Here is a 10664-nt window from a genome sequence, read left to right as displayed (position 1 = left end):
TCAAGACGCACGACAAGGCGATCCGGCACGACCGCGCCGTGCTCGATGCCGACTCCGAGTCGCTGCACCACCAGTTTGGCCAGATCAACGAGCTCGCCGCGGGCCAGGCGGAGGTGTCGTCCCGGCTCGACGGACACGGGGCGCACCTCGACGACGTCGATGCGCGTCTCGCCTCGCACCGCGCGCGCCTGGATGGCATCGACGACAGGATGGACGATATGCTCGAGGACCAGGTCGGCCTCGCCAGGGCGACACAGTGGAACGACCGGCGCATCTCGGCCCTCGAAAACCCGCCCATCGACGCCGATGCCGATGCCCAGGCCGCGCGTCGGAGCGACAGGCTGGCCAAGACCGGTCTCGCCGTCGTTGGCGGCATCGGCGCTGTGGGCACCGTCGGCCTCGGCATCGACGCCGCCGTCACGCACCACCGCATCGACCGCCTGCAGAATCAGGTCGAGTCCCTCTCCAACCCCTACCCCAGCCCCGGCCAGGGTCAGCCCCCTGCGACGGCTCCGGGCGTCGACGACGACGCGGCCAGAATCGAGCGCGCCAGGCTGCACCTCTCCAACCCAGCCGCATCTGAAACCGGATCGGCGGCGTCGTCGCCAAAGGACTGGGTCGTCGGTCAGGGCGGAGAACTCATCCCCACCACCAAGAGCTAGCTGGCTAGCCCCGGCACGACACGGCACGGTACGGCACTGATTCCATGCTGACATGGACAGCCTTGGTCGTCGTCATCGCCTACCTGCCTGCCTGTCTGTCTGTCTGTCGTCGTCCTGATGCTGCGCTCCCCCTCTCGTCGCCGCTGCCCGCCCTCACCGGACGCAGCGCGTACCCGCCCAAACCCGTGTCCCGCCCGCCCTCGTCTTCGTCGCACATCCTCTCCCGTCGCTCCCAGTCTCCCTCCTTCCAGATGCCATGCCCAACCTGACCCTCCCTACCCAATTCATCGCAACCCTCTGTCCCCTCCCGACCCTCCCTTGAAAATTCCTTCCCCTCCCCACCGCACCTTGCTTTCCCGCCGCTGGTCCCTAGTCCTCATCCCTGGCAGCTGCTCCACACCTCGACCGCCCCACACGCCCACGCGCGCGCATGTAGGTACGAAAGTGTCGCGCCCTTGCCGGGCAGTCGATCGTGCCGTCCCTCATCGCTCGCCAGCCAGCACATACCGGCCGACTTATCCTTGCATCGCCAGCACCTCGCTTTCGCTCCGATATGGCGCTCAACGAGGCAGCGATCCCCTTCCCCTGCCGCCGCTGTGCGAGCGTCACGGCAGCGCCTCAGCATCAACGAGGGGCGGTATCACGTCTCCCTCCCTGCCGTCATCGCCAGGGTTCTGACCGACCTGCTCGCGGGCCCAGTCGTCGGGGAGCAGGTCCCGCTTTTCGACCATGGCGACAAAGGGCGCCGTGACGCGCCACCGCTCCAGGAAAGGGTAGACGGCCGCATCGCAGCCGCGGATCCGCAGCGTGAGGCACTTGACGCCGCCGCAGGCCGCCTTTGCGCACGCTTCGTTGACCACCTTGACGTGCTTCGAGATGCTGCTGTCCCGAAACTCGGCCGACGTGCCCAGCTCGAATACGAGCGTGAACAGCGGCGGGTCTCCCTCGCGCGTCGGCGGCGGCGGCGGCGGCGGCGGCTCCTCCAGTGTGCCCTGTTGCGGCGTCGGCGACAAGGCATGCAGCGGCCCATGGAAGCACGCGCGCGTCGCGCACGCGTCGGCCTGGTTCTTGGCTTGCCAGCCAATGTACGTCATGCGTGCCGCTGCCTCGCGCTCGTCGAGCTTTTCGTCGAGGGATCCCAGAAAGACGGGCAGAATGCCGTCGATGCCGCGCTGCGAGGAATGGCACTGCAGGGCGACGCCGCGCTTCCAGCACTTCCAGAGGTACTGCCTCGAGATGAGCTGCAGCTCGCACACCAGCACCGCCATGTGGGTGAAGTTGAGCCATGCGCCGCGCTTGGGCTCTGCGGGGCCGCTGCCGTCGCCCTGGCTGGACCTTGAGCCGCCTTCGCCCTTGTCTGTTCCGGTGCCTCGTTGCTCGTCTCTTTGTTGCTTGGTCGCATCTTGCTGCCAGTGGGACCACGAGCGACCCAGATTTGCCAGACCGCCTCCATGACGCCTCAGATCGATGGCCTGCTCCAGCTGCGCGAGAGCGCTCGAGCCGCGCTCGTGGCCGAGCAGTCCCGAGAGGAAAGAGGACGCACTGACCGCTGGCACCGACTGGAGCAGCGAGAGGATACGGAGAGCGCGTGCACGCTCGACTTCCTCGCTGGCGTCCCGCGCCATGGTGAGGAGAAGCCGCACCAGAAATTCGCCGTTGGCTCCCTTGATGTCGACGGGCGACGCGTTGATCAGGCGCTGTGACATGGTCAGAACGACGTCCGAGTACGTCCATGCTTCCGGCGTTTCGCCGCCTCCATCGTCCGTCAGTCGGTACCAAGCGGCAAGAGCCAGAGCCGGCTCGCTCAAAGCCCGGGTGTAGATGGTGTCATCGTCAACGAAGCTGAGGATCCAGCGCAGGTGCTTGTCGACCAAAGCCGTTGGGAGTAGCCAGGATCCCAGGCTGCTTCTAATGGGCAGGACCTCGAGGCACACTCGGTGCGAGAGGAGCGTGATGGCCCGGAGCTCGGGACTGACTTTGTTGGCGTCGACCTCGCCGCACAGCTTCATTGAGGCCACCGTCACCAGCCGATTCGCCCCGTACTGGTGCCACAAAGCCCGACCGTACCGCTTCAGGGCGTCCAGCCGGAGCGCATCGGCAGGCCTGGCGGGGTGGTGGCTTGGATCGACGAAGACGTCGAACCCGACCGGGATCAGCGGAGAAAAGGACAGCATCTCCTGCTCTCTGGACGACTTTTTGTGCTTCTCCGATGGGACCATTTGGCCTACGGAGCTCGACGTATCGAGCAACAGCAGCCAAACGTCGAGGTCGGGGCTGGCAATGTCGTCAATCATCGAGAAGCATCGGCGAAGGTGCAGAAGCATTGCCTTGCTCGTGAGCTGTTCCAAGAGCGTGCACTCGTCGATGGCCAGGAGCAGCAGTGGCCGCTCGAGGTCGAACTTCCTTTGTGCAGCCTTGACCACGGGCGCCTCTAGCAGCTTGTCGCTGAGATCCTGCAAAGCTGGCTTGATGAGCAAGCGCACCATTTCCTCGGCCCGTCCGATGATCTCGTCGTGTTTGAACTCGGGCATCGCATCTTCCGTCTTGGGCACGCATCCACGGAGCACTTCGTCACGATACCGGGTGACGTTAGCCCTGGCGCGTCGAGCCACTGCCTCAAAGGCGTCGTGACGCTGCTGGTTGGGGATCCACTTCTTGGTCGAGGTCTCCCGGACGCTGTAGTCCCAGGTGGCAAAGAGGCCAGCCATGGAGTCGGCTCCGACGTGGACGGTGATGGCGGCCTGCTTTAGCCACGCTGCGATGAAGGCGATGACGATGAGGTCGGGGTCGACGGTGCCACTTTGGCTGAAGTAGTCCTTGGCGGCATTATCTTGGAGCGGATAGCCGGACGTGGGGACTGCGTCGTTGCCAGAGCGACGTAAAGTGAGCGAAAGCGACGGCCAGCAGTGGCGCAGCTCCCAGACCTAGCGGCAACACAGACAATGGGTGGGCACGGTGGCGGAAGCCGGACTTGGGAAGATGAGCGGAGAAGCAAGGCAGAGAGCGAGAGGCATGGCCAAAAAACAGGGCAACTCACCAGGCGACTCTTGCCTGTCCCACTCGACTGCACGATGGGCAGAGTCTTGCTGTAGTAGTAGTTGCGCTTGTCGCCGGTGGCTCGGGCTTCTCGGTACCTGGCTCCGTACTCGACACGGATCAGATGCTCTGCCCAGCGAACCTGATCACCCAGGTAAGGCTCGTTGAAGGAAGCGGCGAGCTGCCAAAAGGGAACTGCCTCGGCTCCGCTGAGCACTGGAGGTCCGACCCTCTGAGGCACTTGGGTACCATGGACGAGCATCCAGTCGAGCAGCGCGACGGGCTCGAGGTCTTCCGACTTGGACCAGCGCTGGTAAAAGCGGCGGAAAAGCTCGCCTTTGTTGGACAGGACCTTGATGGGGTTGCCGTCGCTGTCGATGAGGCGTCGAGAAAACTCAAGGGGAGGCGCTTGCTTGACGAACTTCTCGTAGGAATGCATTTCCCTGAGCCACACGGAGATGTCTGCATGTAGCAACTGCTGATGCTCCTGAAGCATGGCCGGATCGTCGGCCGGATCGGCGGCAAGGATTTTTCTGAGGGCCGTGATCTGAAGTGTCATGAGCGACCTCGGAGAATCGAGCAGCTTGGCACAGGCGCGGCGAAAGCCTTCTGATACCAGCGCACTGTCTGCTGTGGATGCCGTCGATGTCGGCGACGAAAGAGGCTGCCTTTCAGGCGGCACATCCTGCATGTCAACGTCGTCGTTGCTGGTCATGGCGAGCGATGGGTTGGTCGCCGCGGCCAGGTATGTGGGGGACTCGTGTTGTGGTGTGAGCGAAGAGATGTGGGCGGCCTGGATGCTGAAGGTGGAAGTCGGAAGGCTAGCCTGCGCCCGACTGAGGGCAGCCAAGCAAGATGAAGGCAGACGCAAACGAGGTCCAAGCGCGGACCGCCAGGCTAGGCAGGGTCCACTCGGCGGCCGGCAGACGGAGGCTGCCAACCCGCAATCATCAAAATATTCTTGAATTACTAAATTTCACTGGGCTGTCTGGCTAACTACTATGTCCGAAACCCGAGCACATCTCTAGTTATCGCGGCCCACGGTGCAATGGCGCCCACTCGACACGTCCTCTTCACAAGGCTCCAAACCCCAAACACGATGACAATTGGCTACAGGCAGACGGCCGACGACCCAAGACGGCGTCAGGGCTCGACGGTCCATTTGGCCTGTACGAATCTCCTCTGCCTTCCCTCTGCGCGCTTTCGGTTGACGGCGGTGCGGTAGATGGACTCGACCTCTCCGGTGATGCCGACCTGGCGGGCGAGGGCGTCGAGTTCGTCGCGCGTGAAAAAGTAGTTGAAGGTATTGTCGCCGCGCTTGTACCAGGGCCGTTGGGCGTCGAGGAGCGACGGTTCGGCCCATCCGGCGTCCTTTTTGGTGTGGTAGCGCACCTGCGACAGGTCGCCGTGGGCGTAGTCGCGCAGAATCAGGTGGCCCCGCGTCGGCGTGCCGTCCGGCAGCGTCGGCCCCAGCAGCGACAGCTGGTGGCGCAGCAGCGTCACCATGCTCGCCAGCGTCGAGGCGTGCAGCTGAGGCGGAATGGCCGACAGCACGAAAATCATGCTGATCGTCGTAATCGGCTTCCAGCCCGCCGTCTGCGGCGTCGAGAGAAACGACGACAGCGGCGGATCGCTGCTCGTCAGGTCATACACAAAGGCATTCACCCGCGCCGCGTCGTAGTTGGGATGCGCCTGGCCAAAAAACGGGGGCGAGGCGAGGCGGCGAGGGAGACAAAGAGGTTGATCGAGTGTCAGCATGCCTTCCACAGGGCCCCAAGCCGACCCGACCCGACACGACACGAAACGACACGGCACCCCCCCACCCCGACGAGCACGCAACCCGGCTCGGCCCGGCCCGGCCTGGAGACGCACCTTGACAATCTCGATGGCCCTCTGGGAAAAGTCGCAGCAGTGCACCTTGAGCTTGGGATCGGCCTCGAGCAGCGGGAAGAGCATGTTGCCCACGCCGCATCCGACCTCGAGCAGCACCTTTTCCTCTCCATCGCCGTCGCCGTCGCCGTCGCCATCGCCGGACTCGCCCGCCTCGCGGCCAGCGACGAACCTCGCCTCCTCTTCGCGGTCATCCTCCCCGCCCCGTTTCGCTCCCGCTGCCGTTGTCGACGCCGTCGAGGCGGTTGCGGACGCAGGCGGGGACGCGGGATCGCCGGCGCTGCTGCCGCCAATCTGCGACCCAAACTCGCGGCTGGTCCAGTGGCGGTCTTTAAAGAAGCGGTCGGCGTGCAGCTTGTAGAAGCGGTCCCAGTTTCGCGACGCCTCGCGCGTCGTCTTGTCGACGACGAACGGCGTCGCCGTGCGTCGGTTGGTGGCGAGCACGGCGCTCAGCTGCGCCTCGACCTCGGCATCGTACGCCTGCCGTTCGTGCGCCTTTGGCGGCTCGTCCGCGCTTCCCGCTTTGTCTTCGTTTGTCTTGTCGTTCGATCCTGCCGCATCGGCGGCGGTGTTGGATGACGATGCGTCGAGCGAGAGAGCGGCGAGGGATGGCGGCTCTGCGCTCGGTGTGCCCGTCGAGGTCGATGTGGCCGGCGTGTCCGACTCGCCCAAAGCGGAAGAGATCAGCGCCTCGTAGCTGAACCTGTCGTCGTGGTGGCAAGGGAGGGGTAGCGAGTCGATGCGTCAGCAAAACCTGAATCAGACCGACGAGAGAGCAAACAGCAACGGCGGGTCCTCGTCCCTCGCGGCATCTCTCGCGCAAGGATCCCGGCGGCGCCGTCGGCACCTCCGAGTGCAGCTCAGAAGCATCGACGCCAGCAACGCCACCCGCACTCGCACACTTCGCACGCATCCCAGCACACACACACGCACACGCACACGGACACAAAGGCACGCCCACTCGCCATTGAGCCGCAGACGAGTGCCCTCCTCTCTGGATCCACTCGAAACGGGCGCCACGAGAGCCATGACGAGCGAGACGCTGGCCGAGCTGAGCCGGTGCGCACGGATCCGGCCGGCTGGAGTAGGGCGTTGATCGAATGTTCATTGGGCGTTCCGCCGGGCGGCGCGAGGTATACGGGTGGCAGGTTGCTCGACGGCGAGTGGCACGTGTGCGCGTGTGTGCATGTGTGTGTGTGTGTGTGTGTGCGCGGGCGCGTGCGTAGTGCCGTGCGCGGAGGAGCTCTATACGAGGCCGTGGGACGAGCGCGTGCGTGCGTGGCCGCAGTGCTGCGGAAAACGCAGCATGGGCCAGGCGGTGGCGGGCAAGAGGAGCGTGCCGGGCACGTCGGCGGATGGCTCCGCTGCCGATGCTTTTCAGAGGACTGGCGACAATGCGGCGCGTCGCAGGCATCGCTCCGACGTCGACGTCGTCAAGAGGCACGCCAGCTGGCCGAGACCTTGTCCAAGAGGAAAGAGAGGGGTAGAGACGCGAGGAAGGGGGAGAGAGAGAGACGGCCAGGGGGGCGGGAGAGGGGAGTCGGACGGGGCCAATGAGGCGCGGGTGGCCACTTACCCCTTTGCGCCGAGGGTGTGTGCCAGCCAATCGAGACCCTCGGTGAGGCTGGCGAGAGAAGAAGGGAAAGGAGGAGGGGCAGAAGCAGGAGGGACCGAGTCAGCTCGGGCGAAACCAGGCTCAGACGGAACGGGCGGTGCACCGGCAACACAGCCGACGCACCCCTTGCCGGTGAGGGCCGAGCAGCCAAAGATCTGCCAGGTGCGATCGCGGAAGGCGGTGAGGGCGAGCGCCTGGGAGATCTCTGCGGGGGACAAGCTGCCCTTGATGTCCTGCTTGTTTGCCCATACGAGGATGGGGGCGTTTGCGATGGACTCGTCGTCTGCGATGCGGTGGAGCTCGTGCTTTGCGAGGTCGACGCGGGCGCGGTCGTTGCTGTCGAGGACAAAGATGACGGCGTCGGTGGCGGTGAGGTACGACGACCAGCTGGTGCGGAGCGACGTCTGTCCGCCGACGTCCCAGAGCATGAACTTGAGGTTCTTGTACTCGAATGTTTCTGCCGAGGGGAGGGGGTGAAGGGCCTTGGGACGGTCAGTTTGGCCAGTGCGAGCGGGGATGTCGAGGGGGCGGGCGCAGACGGACCTGTATTGGAGCCGACGGTGGGCGCGGTGCTGACGACGGATCCGAGCGTCATTTTGTACATGAGGGTCGTCTTTCCGGCATTGTCGAGGCCGAGGATGCAGATCTTGAGCTCCTTTGAGCCAAAGAGGCCGGACCAGAGCGAGCTAAAGGCGACGCCCATTGGTGCCGAGGAGAGGGGGGAGGGCAGGGACGACGGCGCCAGGTGTCGGGATCCAAGGGGGGCGGGCGTATAGCGCGCCGGTTATGGTGGTGTCTGTGGGTCGGTGGCGGTGGCGGTGGCGGTGGCGGTGAGGTGCTTGCTTGGTGGTGCAGAACGAGGATGGCATGGGCCGAGGCGAGCTGCCAACCAGGCCCATCCTCAACCGCCCTCTGCCGCCCTCGAATTCTTCCCCCCCCCATTTGGCCACGCCATCCGCCCGAGTCAAACGTCGTTCAAAGGTGCTGCCTGGCAAAGGTGGAGGCACGACGAGGGTTGTGGGCTAACAGAGGGCCCGAGCACCCCCTTTTCCTCGCCTACCCTCCTCTTTGGCCCGCCGCACCTCCTTCTCTCCTTCCTGTCATCCCTCACTCCCCCTGGCCGCCCTGCCATCCCTCACTCCCCCTGGCCACCCTGCCATCCCACCACCCGGCGCAGGCTGGACCGCAGCTCCACCACTCGACCCACTCGACTGCCCCCTCCGCAGCCACCATGCACCCTCCTTCCACCACGCCCGCCACCTCGCCGTCGTCGTCGTCGTCGTCGTCATCTACCGCACACTCGCTCGCCGCCGCCGCCGCCGCCGCCCTGCCGCCCAAGCTGTCCTCAAGTCAGCGCTACGACCACCACCACCACCACGAAGACGACGACGATGACGACCACGACGACAATGACAAGCTGCGTCGCTGCCACAGCCGCATCCTCAACCTCTCGCTCAAGGTCCGCATCGCCTCCCTCGCCGCCCTCTGCCTCGCCTCGTCGCTCCAGCAGTCGTTCGACACCTCGCCCCACCTCGTCGCCCTCGGCCTCGACCCTCGCAACCGCCACGGCCTCTCGTTTGGCGCAGCCGCACCCCTCCTCGCTCTCGTACGCTGGGACACCGTCTACTTTCTCTCCATCGCCTCGCCCACGCCGGCACCCTCGCACCCCGACCTCTCCCTCCCCGCCAGCGGCGGATACAGCCACGAGCAGATGCTCGCCTTCCAGCCGGGCATCGTCGCCCTCCTCCGCATCACCGGCTACCTCTCCCTCGGCGGCGCCGGGGGGCCATGGAGCCCGCTCAGCGCGCTCGCCTTGACCACACTCCTCGCAAACGTCGCCACCTGGATCGCACCCCTCATCCTCTTCCGCCTCATCTGGGCCCACACGGCTTCGCTCCGCCTCGCCTGGCTCTCGGCTGCCCTCTCGCTCATCTGCCCCGCCGCCGGCACCGCCCTCTCGTCTCCTACCCCGGAACCCTTCTACTCGCTCTTTGCCCTCCTCGGAATGCTCAGCCTCGCTCCGCCCTCCTCGAGTCACAGCCAGAGCCAGAGGGGCTCTTCGTCTTCTCCGTCGCCTTCGCCCTCGCCCTCGCCCTCGCCCTCGCCCTCGCCCTCGCCCTCGCCCTCTCCAGAGCCAAAGCCGAGCCCGGCTGCGATACCGACCCGCGACACCTTTACGCGCCGGCTGTGCGCCGCCTGCTGCTTTGCCATCGCCACGTCGTTCCGCTCCAACGGCGTCCTCCTCTCTGGGTTTATCCTGTGGGACCTCTTCTGGGCGCCTGCCCAAGATGCGGCAGGCAACAGCGGCGCGCTGGCTGCCCTCGTCGACCTGTCCGAGGCGGCGCTGCTCGTACCCCTCTCCATCTCGCCCTTCCTCCTGACCCAGGTATGGGCGTTCGGGCGGTTCTGCGTCGATACGGCCTCCTCGCTCGATGCTGGCGGTACGAGACCCTGGTGTCGCGCGGGAAGCAGGAGCGTCTACGCGTTCGTGCAGGACCAGTACTGGTGAGTGTGCGACGAAGCCTCCCAGCAGCCAGGGCTGGCCGTAGTGAGGGGCATAGACCGACCGACCGACCGACCGACCGGGCCCGGTGTGGGCTCACTCACATCCCCCTCCTTCCCTCCCCGACCCACGCGCCGACACGCAGGGACGTCGGCTTTCTCCGATACTGGACGTGGTCTCAACTGCCCAACTTCATCCTGGCATCGCCCGTGCTGGCGCTGTGCATCTACACCCTCGTCTGCTACTCTGCACGTTCCGACGTCGTCGAAATCGTGTACCTCCTCGTCCCCCGCGCCTTTAGAGCGTCGATACGCTCGACGACGACACAGAGCAAGACGTCCAAACCAACAGCCGCAGCAGCAGCAGCCCCGCTCTCTTTCCCTTCTCCCTCCTCCTCCCCCTCCTCCGGGATGACGACCCAACACCCTTCCCTACTCCCCCACATCCTCCTCACCGCCCTCCTAACCGCCACACTGGCACTGGCAAGCCACGTGCAGATTTCGCTCCGCTTCGCAAGTCCAGGCGGCATGCCCCTACTCTGGTACGGCCTCGCCTCGTCCTTCCTCCATCCTCCTCGGTCCTGGCCCCGTCTCCTCGACGCAGCCCTGCTCTGGTTGGCCGGTTGGTACGTCTGTAGCATCCTCCTCTATTCCGGCTTCTACCCGCCTGCCTAGTGGGCGGTCGAAGAAGCGAGCTGGTTCGCTCCGTCCTCATCCTCGACGACGACGACGATGACCCGACCTCACGCCCACGTACGATGACACTCGGCCGCTCGGCGTCAAGGCTGATGTGTGGTGGACGGAGGAGAGCATCGTGCTCCCTTGCCGGTCCGGATGATTTTGCATTCTCGGGACATGCGACGTCAGCCGCGCCCCTCGCCGTTCAAAAGACACCGCTCATCGGCACCGCGTTGCCGCCGCCACCGCCGCCGCCGTAGCCGCCCCTCGGTCCGCCGCCG

General features: G+C 65.5%; 4 protein-coding genes across 4 annotated transcripts in view; 1 reads left to right on the top strand and 3 right to left on the bottom strand.

Moving 5' to 3' along the window:
• Nucleotides 1-1267: 1267 nt before the first annotated feature.
• On the bottom strand, nt 1268-4413 carry PFL1_05098 (uncharacterized protein; the record flags this gene model as incomplete). The annotated part of the gene is made up of 2 exons (XM_007882629.1): nt 1268-3586; nt 3700-4413. The coding sequence occupies 2 exons, from the start codon at nt 4411-4413 to the stop codon at nt 1268-1270; spliced, it is 3033 nt and encodes a 1010-aa protein (XP_007880820.1).
• A 428-nt stretch (nt 4414-4841) lies between these two features.
• On the bottom strand, nt 4842-7906 carry PFL1_05097 (uncharacterized protein; the record flags this gene model as incomplete). Its single annotated transcript, XM_007882628.1, has 5 exons — nt 4842-5390; nt 5571-6291; nt 7165-7212; nt 7327-7660; nt 7747-7906. The coding sequence occupies 5 exons, from the start codon at nt 7904-7906 to the stop codon at nt 4842-4844; spliced, it is 1812 nt and encodes a 603-aa protein (XP_007880819.1).
• Nucleotides 7907-8434: 528 nt separating this feature from the next.
• PFL1_05096 (uncharacterized protein) lies at nt 8435-10380 on the top strand (the record flags this gene model as incomplete). Its single annotated transcript, XM_007882627.1, has 3 exons — nt 8435-9708; nt 9852-9980; nt 10194-10380. 3 exons carry the CDS (start codon nt 8435-8437, stop codon nt 10378-10380), a joined length of 1590 nt encoding a protein of 529 aa, XP_007880818.1.
• A 104-nt stretch (nt 10381-10484) lies between these two features.
• PFL1_05095 (uncharacterized protein) overlaps nt 10485-10664 on the bottom strand; it is a gene marked incomplete at both ends in the record, with an annotated part of 2640 nt that continues 2460 nt past the window's right edge. The window contains one exon of the mRNA XM_007882626.1: nt 10485-10490. Within this exon, the coding sequence (XP_007880817.1) occupies nt 10485-10490 (6 nt within the window). The remainder of the gene's footprint in view (nt 10491-10664) is intronic.

The sequence above is a fragment of the Pseudozyma flocculosa genome (assembly GCF_000417875.1).
Source record: "Pseudozyma flocculosa PF-1 unplaced genomic scaffold scaffold00018, whole genome shotgun sequence".
Classification (NCBI taxonomy): Eukaryota; Fungi; Basidiomycota; class Ustilaginomycetes; order Ustilaginales; family Ustilaginaceae; genus Pseudozyma; species Pseudozyma flocculosa.
Note: the sequence above shows the minus strand (reverse complement) of the source record. Positions and strands in the feature narration are given on the sequence as shown.